Genomic DNA, 20981 nt, shown 5'->3' on the forward strand with positions numbered 1-20981 from the left:
AAAGAAAACGGAAAACGAAAAATCAGCTGGTCGTGAAGGGGTTAAAGGGAATAAGCATGCAAATACACCAAATGTTTCTTAAAAATAAAAGGTATGTGTGACACTAGATACTAGGTACGGGAAAGTACCAAGTGAATGGCAAAAGCGAACGTAAAATCTGTATCTAGGGAACGGGAAGATGGTGACTTTTGACCAAACCTATTGCTTGCCCCTGGGTTCCCTCACAGCTCTAGATAGGTTACACACCTTTAGGCAAAGCAGGATACCAGACCCTGGCTGACCCTAGGTAGGGAATGGATGGGCTGAGTGCTTAGTCAACCCCATTAAGCTCTAAAGAACACACCGGAATAAAACAGGGGGAAGTGAATGAACAACTTATCTCCAGATGACTCAGGGAGAGGAACTGCAACAACAACAAAGGTTCTCCAGCTGAATACAAGCCGACTGCTTGCACTGAAGACATGTCAAGGGTATTAGACCTATCACCAACACAGAGTAAGGTGGAATGAGAGTATTTAAAGACACAAAGGTATGTGCTGATGATTAACAGCTGAAGTGGTGAGGAAATCTGTAGGGTCCTGAAGATAAAGGAATAAACCACAAGCAGAAAAAAAGGGAAAGTCAGAGAGCAGCTTGTGTAGCCAAACACCACAGTGCAGTCTGTCAAGCATGACACACCCATGTCAGTATGTCAAACTGCTTAAAGGGAAACATAAAATATTATATATATATATATATATATATATATATATATATATATATATATATATATATATATATATATATATATATATATATATATATATCTATATATATATCTATATCGGCATGGAAAGAACCTCATATAACCATACCTCTATGAAGCCAGGGGGCAGGAGACCCACTCCAGAAAGATCCAAGTCACTGATGGTTGTCACCGTGACTGTGTGGTTGGGATGATCAAAAATAACGGATTCCGTTTTAGATGTGACCAGTCGCTCGATTTCATCTGCTTCTTCTATGAAAATAAGTTAAAGAAATTAAGCATGAAATTATGTTCTTCAGCGAATGATGAGCACAGGTCGAAATATCGTTGCTAAATAACTGAAAATACCTGACAAACAAGCAAGGTGCGATGATTTTTAAGCAAGCATCATTATATCGGCAGCACAATGTCTTGTGTAAACAGGTGATGTGCTGCGGATAACATGATATTCTATTGGCACAGAGCAATCTTATTAACAATAATTGGGTGAGTATGGAAGTCTGATCAGCCAAGTCATTAAAGAGAACCTGTCATGAGCAAAATCGCCATTTACCTTCAGACATAGGGTTAATCTGGAGGTAAATAGAGAGGCTATTGTAAAAAAATGAACCTATATCCTCAAGGAGCTCCTGGCTTTCAGTCATAAGGCGAGCCATCTATTAAAGTGCCAGGGGTGATTACAGCCACCACAATATAGTGCGCAGTGACTAATCACTCCGTGCACTCCTCTATTACTGAAACCCAGAAGCTCCAGGAGGATACAAGTTAATTTTCTCCCAGTATCTGCACTTTCAGTAAGGCAGGAAATTAAAGGGAACCTGTCAGCAGGTTTTTCCTTTATGAGTTGCGGCCAGCACCAGTGAACTCATACATAGCAATCTAGAACGCTGTATATAAGAGTCCAGGCCGCGCTGTAGAACGTGAAAAACACCTTTAGGCTATGTGCGCACTAGAGATGTGAAGTTTCTCGAGAAAATCTTCTCGAGAAACTTCTGGGAGTGAAAGATTTGCTGACCTCCGGAAAAAATCCGCGGCAAAACCGCATGCGGATTTGCCGCGGATTTACCGCGATTTTGCCGCGATTTTCCCGCGGGTGGTTCCCTGCGGATTTTTGCAGTCTGTACTGCAGAAATCCGCGGGATACCTGCGGATTTAATGGACATGTTCATTTTCTCAAGAAACTTTCTCGAGAAACTTTTCTCAAGAAACTTTCTTGAGAAAAATCCGCACCAGTGCGCACAGCTTTTTTTTTTTCTCATAGAATTTCATGGGAAATGTCTGCACAAAGATTGCAGACATTTCTCAAGAAATTTCCGCGGCAAATCCGCGGGTAAATCCGCGGGTATTTTGCTCTAGTGCGCACATAGCCTAATAATACTCACCTAGGGGGTGGTCCGGCCCAATGAACAACACTTGTCTCCGGCCTGGCACCTCATCCATCCTGTGCAGTCGTAGTCCTCCTGCCCAGCCCCTTGTGCGTGACGCGTCCAACATCACTCACACAGAGGCCTCCATTGCTCTCCTGCGCATATCTCTCTGCCCGGCTAAGAGCAGATCAAAGTACTGTAAGACCGGCCGCACACGCGCACTACAGTACTTTAATCTGCTCTCAGCTGGGCAGATCAAAGTGCACATACACAGGAGTGCAATGTAGACTTCTCTGTAAATGACGCAGCACGTGTCATGCACATGGGGTTGGGCAGGACGGCGAACAGTAAATCAAACAGAAGCGCCTGCACCTCAGCCACCAGAAAATCACCGAGGAGTGGTGCACTCCTGAAGAAAAGAAAAAAAAAAAAAAATCTTTAAAAAGGGATTGCTGCCAAAAAACGGATTTTTGTGTACTCACCGTAAAATCGTTTTCTCTTAGCCATCATTGGGGGACACAGGACCATGGGTGTTATTCTGCCTATCCATAGGAGGACACTAAGTAGATGCAAAAGCATAGCTCCTCCTCTGCAGTATACACCCCCTGGCCGGGCCAGGCAACCTCAGTTTTAGTACACAAGCAGTAGGAGAAAAAGCCAGTAAAAACTTATCTCAGAGGAACATGAGAAAAAAAAAAAAAAAAAAAGAGTCATAACCAAATACGGTACTGAGAGAACCAAGGCCCAACAGGGCAACAGGGTGGGTGCTGTGTCCCCTAATGATGGCTAAGAGAAAATGATTTTACGGTGAGTACACAAAAATCCGTTTTTCTCTGACGCCTCATTGGGGGACACAGGACCATGGGACGTCCTAAAGCAGTCCATGGGTGGGAAACATAAAAGAAGACAACACAACCCAAGGACTAGGAACCAGTCCCAGACAGCCTGGAGCACCTACTGAGAGAGGTGCTCTACTGCCGTTTGCAGAATTTTCCTACCCAGATTTGCCTCAGCTGAAACCTGGGTATGGACTCTGTAATGCTTTGAAAAAGTATGTAGGCTAGACCAGGTCGCAGCCTTACACACCTGTTCCACTGAAGCCTGATGCCGAATGGCCCACGAAGCGCCAACTGCTTGCGTGGAATGAGCCCGCAGCCCACTAGGAATGGACTTGAGTTGCAAGCGGTAGACTTCCTGGATCGCAGAGCGAATCCAGCGAGCCAGAGTCGCCTTTGAAGCTGCCTGTCCCATCTTAGGCGCCTCAGGAATGACAAACAAAGAGTCCGTTTTCCTAAAGGGGGCTGTCCTGGATATGTAATATCTGAGAGCTCTGACGAGGTCTAACGAATGAAGAAAAAACAAAAAGCCAGCACCAAATGTGCACTACAGCACTATACATTCCAAACTGTACTTATTATAAAAAATGTTTTGAGATTTTTGGCAAAAAATTGCAATTTCTTGAGCTGCTTCGCCACGTCACGGCAAATCTCATTTGAAGCAGTCCTACACTAAAATATTTTTATAAAATGTGCCATACGGCCTCACATATGAATAGTAGAACTGCTCTTAGCAGCACTCACCTGGTCTATTTCAATCCCGTACCCATGACTGAGTCATGGCTGTGGGCGGGACAGGTCCAAGCAAATGCTGCATGAAGTAAATAGCCTGTGGACAAAGCCTGATGACTTAATGTGAACAGTCACCAACCGCCAAAATCCAGACAGATGGAATACATCCCAAATTGGGGTGCATAGCAAGGTGGAGGTCAACCACCGACCAATTCAATGAAGAAAAAACAAAAAGCCAGCACCAAATGTGCACTACAGCACTAAACATTCCAAACTGTACTTATTATAAAAAATGTTTTGAGATTTTTGGCAAAAAATTGCAATTTCTTGAGCTGCTTCGCCTGGAGCACCTACTGAGAGAGGTGCTCTACTGCCGTTTGCAGAATTTTCCTACCCAGATTTGCCTCAGCTGAAACCTGGGTATGGACTCTGTAATGCTTTGAAAAAGTATGTAGGCTAGACCAGGTCGCAGCCTTACACACCTGTTCCACTGAAGCCTGATGCCGAATGACCCACGAAGCGCCAACTGCTTGCGTGGAATGAGCCCGCAGCCCACTAGGAATGGGCTTGAGTTGCAAGCGGTAGACTTCCTGGATCGCAGAGCGAATCCAGCGAGCCAGAGTCGCCTTTGAAGCTGCCTGTCCCATCTTAGGCGCCTCAGGAATGACAAACAAAGAGTCCGTTTTCCTAAAGGGGGCTGTCCTGGATATGTAATATCTGAGAGCTCTGACGAGGTCTAACGAATGCAGAGACCTTTCCACCCTATGAACTGGGTGTGGACAAAAGGAAGGCAGAACAATGTCCTCGTTCAAATGAAACGGGGTAGGAACCTTTGGAAGAAAATCCGGAAGGGGGCGCAGAACCACCTTGTCCTGGTGAAATATCAGAAAAGGCTTGCGGCAAGAGAGTGCTGCCAGCTCCGAAACCCGTCTGATGGACGTAATTGCCACCAGGAATGTTACCTTCCAGGACAGAAGAGCAAGGGAGGATTCCTTGAGAGGTTCAAAGGGAGACCTCTGGAGACCGTCCAGAACGAGATTGAGGTCCCATGGGTCCAGCGGCCGTTTGTACGGGGGAACTAGATGGGAAACGCCCTGGAGGAAGGTGTTGACTTGCTGTTTTTGAGCCAGGCGGCATTGGTAGAATATTGAGAGCGCTGAGACCTGCCCTTTAAGGGAACTGAGAGCCAACCCCGCTTGCAAGCCAGACTGCAGAACGTCGAGAATTCTAGGGATGGCCAGAGGAATAGGCTGGACGATAGTTTCTCTGCACCATGAAAGGAAGATTTTCCACGTATGGTGGTAAATGCGGGATGAAGCAGGCTTTCAGGCACTGATCATGGTGGAAATAACCGCGGGGGAGAATCCCGCTCTTGTTAATACCCAGGTCTCAATGGCCATGCCGTCAGCTTCAGGGCTCTGGAGTTCTGATGGGAAATGGGCCCTTGGGTCAGCAAGTCTGGGATGTCTGGAAGGCACCACGGTACGTCTGCGAGCATTTGTACTAATTCGGCGTACCAGGTGCGCCTGGGCCAGTCCGGTGCTATCAGTATCACCGGGACTCCCTCTGCCTTGATCTTCCTGATTACCCGCTGCAGCAGGGGTAGAGGTGGAAGTATGTAAGGCAGGCGGAATTGGTGCCAGGAGCAGACTAGAGCATCCGCGCCAATAGAGTGCGGGTCGCGTGACCTGGCTATGAACGCGGGTACCTTTACGTTCAACCTTGAGGCCATTAGATCCACGTCTGGTGTGCCCCAGCAAGTGCAGATACACTTCTGGGTGGAGAGACCATTCTCCGGCGGGCAGGCCTTGGTGACTTAGAAAGTCTGCTGCCCAGTTCTCTACCCCCGGTATGTGTACCGCTGATATCACTGACCCCGTCGATTCGGCTCAGCTGAGGATCTTGTGGGCCTCGAGATGAGCCGCTTTGCTGCGGGTGCCCACCCTGCCGATTGATATAGGCTACAGCTGTCGCATTGTCCGATGGGACTAGAATCTGACGACCCGCTAGCAGATCGTGCGGATTTCCAGGATGTTTATGGGTAGGGAGGACTCCTGGGGCGTCCAACGTCCTTGAGCAGTGTGGTGCCGGTACACTGCTCCCCAGCCTAGGAGGCTGGCGTCCATGGTCAGGACCAGCCAGTATACTGGGAGAAAGGATCTCCCCTTCGATAGGGATGAGGACTGAAGCCACCAGCGGAGTGCATACCTGACTGAAGGCGTCAGGTGAAGATGTGTGTCCAAGGAGAAGGGGCTCTTGTCCCAGGCCGCTAGAAGGGCTAGCTGCAGTGGGCGGAGGTGCAGTTGAGCAAAGGGTACTGCTTCCATAGTCGCCACCATCCTGCCGAGCACCTTCATGCCGAATCGAATGGAGCGAGACGGAGGACGTAGAAGGCAGCGTACCGCTCGTTGAAGAGCGATCGCTTTGTCCTGAGGGAGATAGATCAAGCCCCGACGGGTGTCCAGGGACATGCCCAGGAAGGTGATGGATCATGATGGGATCGGGGATGATTTGTCTAGATTCACTAGCCACTCTAAGCGGGATAGGGTGTCCACAGTGATCTGTACGCTGGTTGAGCAGTCGCAGAAGGAGGGGGCCTTGATGAGGAGGACGTCAAAGTAAGGGAGAACGACTACTCCCCTGGCGTGAAGGACGCCCATGGCGGCCGCCTTGACTTTGGTGAAGACCCTTGGTGCAGTGGCAAGGCCGAAGGGTAGAGCTACGAATTGAAAGTGGGAGTCCTGAACTGCGAAGCGGAGGAACTTTTGGTGATCTGGGGCGATGGGTATGTGCAGGTACGCGTCCTTGATGTCTATGGAAGCGAGGAATTCCCCTTCGACCATGGATGCATATAATGCACCTTAGGGACTCCATTCTGAATCTCCGTACGTGCACATGCTTGTTCAGGTGTTTGAGGTCCAGGATGGGTCGAACTGACCCATCCTTTTTTTGGACCACAAAGAGGTTGGAATAAAAACCCCTGAACTTCTCGTCGTCCGGCACGGGTATTATCACTCCTGCTGTTTTGATCGAGTAGATTGCTGAGAAAAAAGTTTTGCGTCGTTTTCGAGTCTTTGGGGGGTTTGAGAGAAAGAACAGACTCGGGGGTCGGGTCCGAAATTCTATGTGGTAACCGGAAGACACAAGGTCTCGCACCCATTTGTCATCTGAGGCGGCAGCTCAGATGTGTTGAAAGAGCCGCAGTCGACCTCCTACCATGAGTGTGTCTTCCGGGGGGGCCGAAGGAGTCATGAGGGGGGAAAAACATCGTGGCCTAGTCTCCCTAGTCCTGGACTGTTTCGGTCTAGGCTGCCATGACGAAGTGGGTTTCGGGGAGAGCCGAGAAGGTCGGTCCCTGCGTAGTCCATGGCTGGTGGCGGGGACAGCACGGGATGTCGACCAACCAAATGAGTTCCAAAAGGATCGGAACAAGGACTGTGGACGTCTGGTGAAGGTCGTCCTGGACTTCAGCTGGGGGAGGGAGGTACTCTTTCCTCCAGTGGCGTCAGAAATGAGCTTGTCCAGACGTTCGCCAAACAATCGGTCTGGAGAAAAGGGAAGGCCCGTGAGAGACTTCTTGGAGGCAGAGTCTGCTCGCCATTGTCAGAGCCAGAGAGCTCTACGGATGGCTATGGTATTTGAGGCGGCAAATGCTGCGCAGGCAGCAGCGTCTATGGAGGCCTGCATGAGGTACTCCGCCGCAGCGGCAATTTGAGCTGTTACCTCTGTGACAGTATGAGGGAACTGGGATTCCTCAAGCGAAGTGTTAAGGGACTCTGCCCAGACCGAGATCGCCTTTGCGACCCACACAGAGGCAAAGGAGGGCGACAGGGAGGAACCCGCAGCCTCAAAAGCAGAGCGGGCGAGGTGCTCCACCTGACTGTCTGTCGGGTCCTTGATGGAGGAACCATCGGGTAAAGACAGGAGCGTCTTTGTGGCAAGGCAGGAGACCGGGGGGGGGGGGGTGTCGACCGAGGGCGGATCGGCCCAGCCCTTAGGGGCAGGTGAGACAAAAGGGTACCGGGACTCCATGAGTTTTCGGTTACCAGAGCGCCTGTCAGGCTTCTCCCTTTGCTTTGTGAGGATATTCTGAAACTCTAGGTGATCAGCGAAAACCTTTTGGGGTTTCCTTGCCCTCTTAAAGGAGACCGCATGGTCAGTGGTAGTGGATGGGGGATCCTCCACATGCAGAGTTTGGTTGATTGCTGCTATAAGGGAGTCTATTGCAGTTTGATCATTTGGGGGTGATGAAACCAAGGAATCCTCCTGGTACAAACAGCATTCTCCCTCCTCCAGCTCTTCAGAAGCCGTGGAGCGTGTGGGAGAGCCTGCCCTGTGTGCTCCCGAGGGAGAGCCCTGGGGGCCATGAGAGAGTGCTGGAGACACCCGGCCGTGTGCTCTTTTCCTGATCCCTGCAACCGGTGAAGCATGTGCCCGGATTACCTCAGAAGGATCCTCCATAGGGGTATCCTCAGGCTGCGTTCCGTCCAGGGGCCCAGAAGGGTGTGGAGGACGCCATTGCATAGCCAGAGCCAGGTTCTGTGACAGTTTTCCATGGATTGGGACAGAAACTGTGCCCATTTCGGTGGGCTGGGAGCCCTAGACTCTGGGCTGACAGTTGCGGCAATGGTGGCGGGGGGGTCTTGGGGGGGCTATAGGGGCACAGAAGGGTCCCTGGGGCTCTCCTCCTTGCAATCAGCAAGGGACTTTCTCATAATAAAATACTGTGAATTCAGTAGTCCTGGGAGCCTTCCCCGTGTTTTCTCCCTTTGTCTGGGAAACCAGTCAGGGGGGATCTCACCTTAAACACTTCTTCCTTCCAGGCAGTGGAAATAGCAGAGTCAGCCTGCTGTGACAGCTTTTCTCCCTGTGTCCGGCCACACAGGTGCAATGTTCATCTCAGAGCCTGCAAAGAGGGGCTGAGGAATTGTGCCTCTGCCCTGGGCTCTGGAAAAATCGGTGTCTGTGGGACCCGTCGTCCAGTAAAAGGCAGCCCAGGATCCAGCGTCGCAGGAGGGGGTACGTGGAGGCAGCACTCCGCGTTCCTGCCCGTTGATGGTATTGGGAGATCGGTCCCAAAAGGAAACCGTCGCCCTCAAAAAAATAACAAAACCTTGAAAGATGTGCCTCCTACAGACACTAAGCTAAAACGGAGGTTGCCTGGCCCGGCCAGGGGGTGTATACTGCAGAGGAGGAGCTATGCTTTTGCATCTACTTAGTGTCCTCCTATGGATAGGCAGCATAACACCCATGGTCCTATGGTCTTGTGTCCCCCAATGAGGCGTCAGAGAAAAATACATTTAGAAGTGTTAAAGATAATCTGTCACCAGGTTTTAACACCTAATCTGAGTGCAGCATAATGTAGGGGCAGAGATTCTGATTCCAGAGGTGTGTCACTTACTGAGCTGTTTAGTGTAGTTTTGATAAAATCATTATTTAATTAGAAGATCATCATTAGAGGACTACTTGGCGTGTTGCAGTTAGTCCAGCATATTCCTGAGTTCTGTATTAGGGCTCTTTTGCACCTGTGATTTTTTTGTGCGAATGCAATCCTATATAAAAAAAAAAAAAAAAATCGGATTGCACCAGTATTAATCAATGAGGCAGTTTCCTCTTTCCTGTTATTTCTTGACACGAATCGTGCTCTCAGTGCAATCGCAGCGAGTCTCAGCTGACACACCCCATACAAGCCTATGGGAGCATGTGAAACATTGCACTGCACTCACATGTTATGACTGCAGCGCGGTGCAAGCAGAGACAGACAGCGGAGGAGATGGGGAGAAAGTGCTCCCTCCATCTTCTCTACTCCTGTAATGCGATCTCATCACAGTCGCATGACCCTCGGCTGACGCATGCAGCCGAGGGTCATTAGCATATCACTTCCGATTCTCTCGCATCAGAAGCGGTACGCAAGTAGAAAAGAGCCCCAACTGCTAGATCTGCAGCAGAAAAAACATTGATTTTAACAAAATGACAGCAAACAGCTCAGTAAGTGACGCATCACTGGAATTAGGGTCTCTACATTATATTGCTCTGAGGTGGCAAAAACCTGGTGACAGATTACAAAGAGGTTACTAACTTAAGCCCGCTTTACACACTACAATATATATCTTACAATATGTCGGCGGGGTCACGTCGTAAGTGACGCACATCCGGCATCGTAAGTTACATTGTAGCGTGTGACAGCTACGTGCGATTGTAATTGAATGGTAAAACGTTCATCGCAGTGTGTGACACCCCGGGAACGATGAACAGATCTTACCTGCGTCCCGCGGCTCCCGCCGGCAATGCGGAAGGAAGGAGGTGGGCAAGATGTTTACGTCCCGCTCATCTCCGGCCCTCCGCTTCTATTGGCCCGCTGACGCGTGACGCCGCTGTGACGCCGAACGTCCCTCCCACTCCAGAAAGTGGATGTTCGCCGCCCACATCAAGGTCGTATGGAAGGGTAAGTACGTGTGACGGGGGGTTACTCGTTTGTGCGACACGTTCAACAAATTGAACGTGACGCACATACGATGGGGGCGGGTACGATCGCATACGATATCGTATGCTGGATCGTATGGTGTAAAGCAGGCTTTACTTTCAAATGTGACCTGATCTCCAGGCATCGGCCTCAGTCCTAAGCTCAGCAGCTCAGTAGAGAAGGGGGGCCTGGCTGCTCAATCCAGTAGCTAAGCCAGCCACTTTTCTTAATGGCCAAGGTAAAGGCAGAAAAGGGAGCTGGCTTTGCTATTGAAAACAAATACATATTGGCAAGTTCTTTCTAATCATTATTATGAAGATATGTAACAGTAAGTAAGTGGCCAACCCCATCAAAGATGGGCCTTCATAATTTCTAACTAACAGGTAGGCCCTGATATCACACATTACAGCTTATGATGATAGCATACTGGCATGGGTGATACTTGTATTTGGTCGGCTTCTTACCCAACGCTTCTTCTCTCTCCTTCAGCATCTTTACGTATTCCTTATGTCTCTACAAGGAGAAAAAAAAATAAAAAAGTGGTTTAAGCCTTTGAGGAATGACAAATCATTCAGATAAATGCTTTTTACCCCATACATTCACAATTCGGAAGCTTTCCTGGCATATTCTAGCATTCCTTACTGACAAAGAAGAGAATTTTGTTTACTTACCGAAAATTCCTTTTCTTCTAGCTCCTATTGGGAGACCCAGACAATTGGGGTGTATAGCTTCTGCCTCCGGAGGCCACACAAAGTATTACACTTTAAAAAGTGTAACCCCTCCCCTCTGCCTATACACCCTCCCGTGGATCACGGGCTCCTCAGTTTTGGTGCAAAAGCAGGAAGGAGAAAACTTATAAATTGGTCAAGGGTAAATTCAATCCGAAGGATGTTCGGAGAACTGCAAACCATGAACCAAAAGAACAATTCAACATGAACAACATGTGTACACAAAAAAACAACCAGCCTGAAGGGTACAGGGGCGGGTGCTGGGTCTCCCAATAGGAGCTAGAAGAAAAGGAATTTACTGTAAGTAAACAAAATTCCCTTCTTCTTTGTCGCTCCATTGGGAGACCCAGACAATTGGGACGTCCAAGATCAGTCCCTGGGTGGGTAAAAGAATACCTCAATAAAAAGAGCCGAAAAAACGGCCCCCTCTTACAGGTGGGCAACCGCCGCCTGAAGGACTCGCCTACCTAGACTGGCGTCTGCCGAAGCATAGGCATGCACTTGATAGTGGTTCGTGAAAGTGTGCAGACTAGACCAGGTAGCTGCCTGACACACCTGCTGAGCCGTAGCCCGGTGCCGCAATGCCCAGGACGCACCCACGGCTCTGGTAGAATGGGCTTTCAGCCCTGAAGGAAGCGGAAGCCCAGAAGAACGGTAGGCTTCGAGAATCGGTTCATTGATCCACCGAGCCAAGGTTGACTTGGAAGCCTGCGAGCCCTTACGCTGGCCAGCGACAAGGACAAAGAGCGCATCTGAACGACGCAGGGGCGCCGTGCGAGACACGTAGAGCCGGAGTGCTCTCACAAGATCCAAAGAGTGCAAATCCTTTTCACACTGGTGAATTGGATTAGGGCAAAATGAAGGCAAGGAGATATCCTGATTGAGATGAAAAGGAGATACCACCTTAGGGAGAAATTCCGGGACCGGACGCAGAACCACCTTATCCTGGTGAAACACCAGGAAGGGGGCTTTGCATGACAGCGCTGCTAGCTCAGACACTCTCCGAAGTGATGTGACTGCCACTAGGAAGGCCACCTTCTGCGAAAGACGTGATAGAGAGACATCCCGCAGCGGCTCGAAAGGTGGTTTCTGAAGAGCCGTTAGCACCCTGTTAAGATCCCAGGGTTCCAGCGGACGCTTGTAAGGTGGGACTATGTGGCAAACTCCCTGCAGGAACGTGCGGACCTGCGGAAGCCTGGCTAGGCGCTTTTGAAAAAACACGGAGAGCGCCGATACTTGGCCCTTGAGAGAGCCAAGTGACAAACCCTTGTCCATTCCGGATTGAAGGAATGAAAGAAAAGTGGGTAAGGCAAACGGCCATGGAGTAAAACCGTTATTAGCGCACCAGGATAGGAAGATTTGCCAAGACCTATAATAGATCTTGGCGGACGTAGGCTTCCTGGCCTGTCTCATGGTGGCAATGACATCCTGAGATAACCCTGAAGACGCTAGGAGCCAGGACTCAATGGCCACACAGTCAGGTTGAGGGCCACAGAATTCAGATGGAAAAACGGGCCTTGTGACAGCAAGTCTGGGCGGTCTGGAAGCGCCCACGGTTGACCCACCGTGAGATGCCACAGATCCGGGTACCACGACCGCCTCGGCCAGTCTGGAGCGACGAGAATGGCACGACGGCAGTCGGACCTGATCTTGCGTAACACTCTGGGCAGCATCGCCAGAGGAGGAAACACATAAGGCAGTCGAAACTGCGACCAATCCTGAACTAACGCGTCCGCCGCCAGAGCTCTGTGATCCTGAGACCGTGCCATGAATGCCGGGACTTTGTTGTTGTGCCGAGACGCCATGAGATCGACGTCCGGCGTTCCCCAGCGGCGACAGATCTCTCGAAACACGTCTGGGTGCAGAGACCATTCCCCCGCGTCCATGCCCTGACGACTGAGAAAATCTGCTTCCCAGTTCTCTACGCCCGGGATGTGAACTGCGGAGATGGTGGAAGCTGTGGCTTCCACCCACTGCAGAATCCGTCGGACTTCCTGGAAGGCTTGACGACTGCGAGTGCCGCCTTGGTGGTTGATGTATGCGACGGCAGTGGCGTTGTCCGACTGGATACGGATCTGCCTGCCCTCCAGCCACCGATGGAAAGCCAATAGGGCTAGATACACTGCCCTTATCTCCAGGATATTGATCTGAAGGGATGACTCTATCGGAGTCCAGGTTCCCTGAGCCCTGTGGTGGAGAAAAAACGCTCCCCACCCTGACAGGCTCGCGTCCGTGGTGACTACAGCCCAGGTTTGGGGCAGGAAGGATTTTCCCTGCGACAGAGAGTTGGGAAGGAGCCACCACTGAAGTGACGTCTTGGTTGTAAGGGAAAGAGAGACGTTCCTGTCGAGAGAAGCCGAACTCCTGTCCCATTTGCGGAGAATGTCCCATTGGAGTGGCCGAAGATGGAATTGCGCGAACGGGACTGCCTCTATAGCTGTCACCATCTTCCCCAGGAAGTGCATGAGGCGCCTTAAGGGGTGTGACTGACTCCGAAGAAGGGATTGCACCCCTGCCTGCAGAGAAAGCTGTTTGTCTCTCGGAAGCTTGACTAACGCTTGCTGGGTATGAAACTCCATCCCAAGGTACGTCAGTGATTAGGTCGGTGTAAACTTGGATTTCGGGAAGTTGATGATCCACCCGAACCGCTGGAGAGTCGCCAGAGCGACAGATAGACTTTGTTGACACGCCACCCGAGATGGGGCCCTGACTAGGAGATCGTCCAAGTAGGGAATCACCGAGTGGCCCTGAGAATGCAGGACTGCCACAACGGATGCCATGACTTTGGTGAAAACCCGTGGTGCTTTCGCCAAGCCGAAAGGCAATGCCACGAACTGGAGGTGTTCGTCCCCGATGGCGAAACGCAGGAAACGTTGATGCTCGGGTGCGATCGGTACATGGAGATAAGCATCCTTGATGTCGATCGATGCTAGGAAGTCTCCTTGTGACATTGAGGCGATGACCGAGCGGAGAGATTCCATCCGGAACCGTCTGGTTCTCACATGTCTGTTGAGCAGCTTGAGGTCCAGAACAGGACGGAATGACCCGTCCTTTTTTGGCACCACGAACAAGTTGGAGTAAAATCCGCGAGCACGTTCCTGAAGGGGAACGGGGATAACAACTCCTTCCATCTTTAGAGCGGCTACTGCCTGAAAAAGTGCGTCGGCCTGAGCGGAGGGCGGAGAGGTTCTGAAGAAGCGAGCCGCAGGACGAGAGCTGAACTCTATCCTGTAACCGTGAGACAGAATGTCTCTCACCCATCGGTCTTGAACATGTGGCCACCAGGCGTCTCCAAAGCGGGAGAGCCTGCCACCGACCGAGGATGCGGTCAGGGGAGGCCGAGAGTCATGAGGAAGCCGTCTTGGAGGCAGTGCCTCCTGCGGCCTTTTGTGGGCGAGACTTGGATCGCCACGCATAGGAGTTCCTCTGGCCTTTCTCCGGCCTGTTGGACGAAGAGGATTGGGACTTGGCGGAGGGACGAAAGGACCGAAATCTCGATTGAACCTTTCTCTGTTGAGGTCTCTTAGGTTTGGCCTGGGGTAAGGAGGAATCCTTTCCTTTGGATTCCTTAATAATCTCATCCAATCGTTCGCCAAACAAACGGTCGCCAGAAAACGGCAAACCGGTTAAGAACCTCTTGGAAGCCGAATCTGCCTTCCATTCGCGCAGCCACATGGCCCTGCGGACTGCCACAGAGTTAGCGGATGCTACAGCTGTACGGCTAGCAGAGTCCAGGACGGCGTTCATGGCGTAGGATGAAAAGGCTGACGCCTGAGTGGTCAAAGACGCAACTTGCAGAGCAGAATTATGTGTGACAGCATTAATCTCAGTCAGACAAGCCGAGATAGCTTGGAGTGCCCACACGGCTGCAAAGGCCGGGGCAAAAGACGCGCCCGTGGCCTCATAGATGGACTTCACCAGGAGCTCAATCTGTCTGTCAGTGGCATCTTTTAGTGATGAGCCATCTGCAACCGACACCACGGATCTAGCTGCCAATCTTGAGACTGGAGGATCCACCTTGGGACAGTGAGCCCAAAACTTAACGACTTCAGATGGGAAGGGGTAACGCGTGTCAGTGAGGCGCTTAGTAAAACGCTTGTCCGGGACCGCTCTGGGCTTCTGGACAGCGTCTCTGAAGTTAGAGTGATCAAAAAACGTATTGCGTATACGTTTGGGGAACCGAAACTGGTGTTTCTCCTGCTGAGACGCCGACTCCTCTACAGGAGGAGGCGGGGGAGAGAGATCCAACACCTGGTTGATGGACGAGATAAGATCATTTACTAAGGCGTCCCCCTCAGGTGTATCAAGGTTAAGGGCGACGTCAGGGTCAGAGCCCTGAGCTGCGACATCCACCTCGTCCTCCAGAGAGTCCTCAAGCTGGGATCCCGAGCAGCGAGAGGAAGTCGGGAAGAGTCCCAGCGAGACCGCTTAGCCGGTCGGGGGCTGCAGTCCGGGCAGGAGTCCTCCGCCTGAGACCGAGGGGCCAACCTATGAGCGCGCTGTGGCGCGGACCGAGAGGGGCCTGGAGGCGACGAGCCAACAGGGGCTGGGGCCTGTGAAGGGTCCGGTCTGGACTGCAAAGCCTCTAGCAGCTTAGAAGACCATTTGTCCATAGACTGTGCAATGGATTGAGAAAGTGACTCAGAGTTTCTCAGCAAAAGAGGCGAACTCTGTCCCTGCAGCCTGGTCAGGGGGAGCAGGGGGGTCTACATGAGCCGAGGGGCCCACCAGTGTCCGAGGCTCCGGCTGAGCAAGCGAAACAGGGGTCGAGCATTGCTCACAGTGAGGGTAGGTGGAACCCGCAGGTAACATAGCCCCACAAGGAGGTACAGGCCGCAAAAAAAAAAAAAACAAAACAAAACAAAACCCTGTGCCTTAGCAGCTTTGCTCCTTGTGGACGACATGCTGTTGTCTCCTAGGAGAGTGATCAATGTGGGTATATGGGAAAGGGGTATACAGCCCACCGAACAGATAGATATAGATATATACGTATCTAATCCGGCACCCTAGGGGGACCAGCACCGGGTGACCGGTGTGGCTTACCGACCGCTAACGAGCGGAGTGTGTCCTCCAGATTCCCTGCCTTGGATCCCCCGGAGCTGCAGAGCTGTTCACTGAGAATCCTCCACCGGCAGAATGCCAAAAAATGGCTGCCGGAGCTCTCAGGGGAGGAGTGGAGCCGTGGGCGGCGCCAGCAAAAGTGCGGGAATCTGGGGTCCCCACAGTGATCAATGAGGGGGGAGGAAACATGCAGGATGCTCCAGCCCTCACATCCGACGTCAGGTCGGTAATCCCGCCCTTACCCCTGACAGGCAGGCCCGGGGGCGGGATTTTTGCGACTAGGCCGCGATGAAGCCGGGGACTAAATTTGAGACCGCGCCCGACAAGCAGGCACGGTCGGCGCGGAAGTCCACCGGCCTCCTGAATTCAGCAGCCGCCGCGGCTTCCGGGAAGAAGGTGCGCTCCCTGCACAGTCCCCTATGGGGACACAGAGTACCTTTGAGTTGCAGGGCCCGGTCCCTGAGGTTGAAGAGGCTCCGGTCCGGCAGGTTCCCACAGGGGCTGCTGCGGATGGAGCACGGTCCCAATAAATGGATGACCGCTTAGGATCCCACTTCTCCCAGAGCCGCTTAAGGGATGGTGAAGGAGACGGCATGTGGCTCCAGCCTCTGTACCCGCAATGGGTACTTCAACCTTAACACCGCCGACGTAGTGGGGTGAGAAGGGAAACATGCCGGGGGCCCCGTGGGGGCCCTCTTTTCTTCCAACCGACATAACTAAGTTGAGAATGCATGAGTGGATGTGTGCCTCCTTCCACACAAAGCATAAAACTGAGGAGCCCGTGATCCACGAGAGGGTGTATAGGCAGAGGGGAGGGGTTACACTTTTTTAAAGTGTAATACTTTGTGTGGCCTCCGGAGGCAGAAGCTATACACCCAATTGTCTGGGTCTCCCAATGGAGCGACAAAGAAATGGGGAACATTATAGCATGATCCATATTAATCAGCAAGTGAAAAACCTGTAGAGGAATATGGCACTCCCCCACTGAACTCTCCCCAGATTTACCCGACAGTTGTCCTCTAGGTAATAATGAATGGCAAGTCATTTTAAAGGGGTTATTCCAATCAACCAACAAAATGTATCCCTTATCCACAGGATAGGCCATACATGTATGGTTGGTGGAGGTTGGACCTTGAGAACTCCCCTCCATCATTTGAATGGCCTTCCGCATTCCCTGTATGAATAGGACGCTGTGACCACACCACTTACAGTCTATTGGAGCGGTGTTCACACATGTGCTCTATGGCTATGGAGAGGTGGTCATATATGTGCACTGCTGCTTGACTTCCCAGTGGTAGACTGGACCCCAGATCTTGGGATTCGTGGGCTCCAGCAGTCAGACTATGGACTTGTTATATATCACCCCCTTTTCAGATGGATAATTATAGGTTACATGATTTGTATTCTGGAAAGTGTAAAATAACTTACAGAGGAAAGAATCTGTAAGTACACATTATGCACAGATATGTGTCAAAATCAGTCTGCCTCAACCAGTGGCTCAAAAACCATGCAAATTCAATTTTCTCCTTTAAAAAAAAGAGAATTTTGTTTACTTACCGTAAATTCTTTTTCTTATAGTTCCGTATTGGGAGACCCAGACCTTGGGTGTTTAGCTTCTGCCTCCAGAGGACACACAAAGTACACTTAAAAGTGTAGCTCCTCCCTCTGAGCTTATACACCCCCTGGTGAGCCAGTCCCAGCCAGTTTAGTGCAAAAGCTGAAGGAGAATAGCCACCCACAAGTAGAACAGAGCAAGAGCCGGAACAACCGGAGACTCTGTCCACGACAACAGCCGGTGATAACACGCGGAACAAGAAATTGCCAACAGGCAACAGGGAGGGTGCTGGGTCTCCCAATACGGAACTATAAGAAAAAGAATTTACGGTAAGTAAACAAAATTCTCTTTTTCTTTATCGTTCCTTTGGGAGACCCAGACCTTGGGACGTTCCAAAGCAGTCCCTGGGTGGGAATAAACAGAAAAACTAAGAAGTAGGCAGAACCTAACTTCACAAATGGGCGACAGCCGCCTGAAGGATGCGTCTGCCCAAGCTCGCATCTGCCGAAGCATGAGCATGCACTTGGTAGTGCTTCGAGAAGGTATGCAGGCTAGCCCAAGTGGCAGCCTGACAGACTTGTTGAGCCGTAGCCTGGTGTGATACCAATGTGATATGACTGAAGTTTGAATGACTATTAGATAGGGATCATGATCAAAAGATAGGAGTGATCCCAGATATTATTTGATCCATCAATAATTCAGTATCAAAGAAGATGTCCTTTGGAGGGCCAAAATGATTACCAAGGAATACATGTCACACATGTCTTGAAGCAGTTGAAGATAAAGGAAGTAACATTTACAGTTCCACTTACAGGAAACTTGTGGTTAGCTTAAAGACAGTTTTAAGGATGAAATTTACGGCTCATTGCAATATTTCACTAAACTGTGGTCAGCCAGTTGTCAACTGACAGGATGTGCTGGAAATGTGCAGGAAGCTGCCGTTACCTACAACATTTTGTGGTCAAGTTACATGAACATGACTCAGCTGTCATATGCTGGTGACCATTTAGACACAACCTACAATATTTTCCTATAAAATATACACCGAACTCGCTTAAGGTAGGGAAATACCTTCCAGGACATTGAAGTGTACGTACGCACTGTTCCTGTGATGCCATGCCAAGATGCCATGTTGATTCCTTATCTTAACTCGAGTTCCCTCCGATGTGAAAGGATTGCTACAACATAACGGTAATGTTGATGCATATTTCTGTTATTGTATAAGTTTCTATGACTATAAGATTCTAAATGCCTATGTACCATTGATTATATTCATGTGCTATTAAAATAAATAGTATCTTGCTATAAAGAATATTAGTATTCGTGCCTGATTAGGATATCAGTGAGCGCTTCGTAAGTACGGGCTTTCAGCCCCCTTTTTAGTAGAATTTAGCAAGACATAAATTGGCGTAGTCGGCAGGATTACTTCTATAAGAAGTAATTAACGAATTTTTGTAATTTAGAAGTTAAAAACATATATTTGGCAAATTTCCAGATATTTTTTCAATCTTTTTGCATAGTGTCAAAATGTTCAGAAAACGTAAGGATAATGTTAAGGAGGTTGTTGTGGAGATCCCCGGCTGGACTGAGGCTCCCTACAATCTTATAGCACATGAATTGGTCAATTGTGGATTGGCAGAACAATGGCAGGACAAGCTTAAGGGTAGTGAAGCTACTGATGTGAATGTATTCGGTAGTGTCCCTGTGAAAACAGGTGATGTAGTGTCTTTAGCACGGCACAAACGATGGCAGGACAAGCTTAAGGGTTGTGAAGCTACTGATGTTGTGAATGTACTCAGTGGTGCCCCTGTGAAAACAGGTGATGTAGTGTCTTGTGAATTGGCAGAACAATGGCAGGACAAGCTTATGGGTAGTGAAGCTACTGATGTGAATGTATTCGGTAGTGTCCCTGTGAAAACAGGTGATGTAGTGTCTTTAGCACGGCACAAACAATGGCAGGACAAGCTTATGGGTAGTGAAGCTACTGATGTTGTGAATGTATTCGGTAGTGTCCCTGTGAAAACAGGTGATGTAGTGTCTTTAGGACGGCGCATCTGGATTTTGGCAAGTGCATATAGTGTAATGCATGAGCGTAAGCTAAAGATGCAGAAGAAAAGTTCCCAGGTGGAACAAAAGATGATAGAATTAGGTTGCCTGAAAACAGTTATGGAATGTAATACCCGACTGTTGAAGGATAAATTGGAACATTATCAGAATGTGGCACAAAAAGCTGCCATAAAAATTGCTCAAAATAAGTACAAGAAAAGAAGAAGAGGAAAAGTAAATAAAACCAAAGTGCATAAAAGTATCGCCTCAGCTTCTATAAACTGGGATCCCGATACTTGGGATGGGGATGTGTGGGATTCATCTTCATCATCTGATGAGGAGGATTGCCATAAAGGGAAGATTCAGGCTAACCCAGTAAGGGGTCGCCTAGAGAGGCCAGAGAATGAGATCATCCGGGAACATGTCCGGGATGGTCAGGGGAATCTGCAATATGACGAAGATGGTAATGCCATCACAAATGAGAAAACGATTCCTCATGTAAAAAATCGAGTAACCATTGAAGATTACTCTCAGGGAGAAGTTGATAGCATTTTAACACAGTTTAGACAAAAACCAGGAGAAGGAGAAATTCCCTGGTTGGTCAGGGTGCACGATCTCGGAGGAGGTGAAGTGCACTTTGATGCCGGAGACGTGGCAAAATTTGTCACCATGTCTCGTGACCCAGAAATTCAGAGATCAATAAAAAATTATTTTGTTGATCATAATGAGCATGGTACTCAAAACTTAATCATGATCTTAGCCCATGCTTTTCTGGACAAATATCCATCAGAAGCAGACTTTCCTATCAATGATAAACCTTGGTATACCTTAAAAGATGGTATGGAAAGGCTGAAGGAAGAAGCAATGAGGAATGCTCTTCCTCTTTTGGGACTGGATGATGATTATCTCCAGTACCCATTGACAGCCAGCATAAGTAATAGGCTGGTTAAACATGCTCCTCCAGCATATAAAACAGTTATTTTAACCTTAACTGTAGCGCTGACTGGAGAATCAATCGGTGTAGTTCTAGGGAGGATGAAGGAGTTACAGGATATGGGACAGTGGGATAAACCATCCCCTGGAGGCCATGTTGGTAACAGTAAGCCAAACAATCCTGATTGGAAAGAGAAATCAGTAGGGGAGGCCCCATGGGTGCCTCGAAAAGACATGTTCCAGGCTTTGCTTAAAGCCGGAATCAATAAGGAAAGGATTGATGGAAAGGAGACAGGAGAATTATGGAAGTTGTACAAACAGAAAGTTCTATCTGCAAAGAAAGTGACCACTACAAATGTGGAAGGGGGTTCAAAAACCCCCAAGGTAAAGAAATCAGAAGGAAAAGGGGAAAACCCCCCAAAGAAAGTGTCTTGGGAAGATTTTCAGTCAGTTTATCCATTGGAAGAACTGGCTGCAGCCGTGGCCACAAAGGTCACGGAAGGAAGGGCTAATGC

The 20981-nt window shown here is 49.7% G+C and overlaps 1 protein-coding gene across 2 annotated transcripts in view; it reads right to left on the minus strand.

Moving 5' to 3' along the window:
• NOL12 (nucleolar protein 12) overlaps positions 1-20981 on the minus strand; it is a 96717-nt gene that overhangs the window by 58041 nt on the left and 17695 nt on the right. For both annotated transcript variants that reach the window (XM_075320869.1, XM_075320868.1), the window contains exons 4-5: positions 10608-10656; positions 855-997 (exon numbers count right to left, since the gene is read on the minus strand). In XM_075320869.1, coding sequence (XP_075176984.1) covers positions 855-997; positions 10608-10656 — 192 coding nt within the window. The remainder of the gene's footprint in view (positions 1-854; positions 998-10607; positions 10657-20981) is intronic.

The sequence above is a fragment of the Anomaloglossus baeobatrachus genome, chromosome 8 (genome assembly GCF_048569485.1).
Source record: "Anomaloglossus baeobatrachus isolate aAnoBae1 chromosome 8, aAnoBae1.hap1, whole genome shotgun sequence".
NCBI lineage: Eukaryota > Metazoa > Chordata > Amphibia > Anura > Aromobatidae > Anomaloglossus > Anomaloglossus baeobatrachus.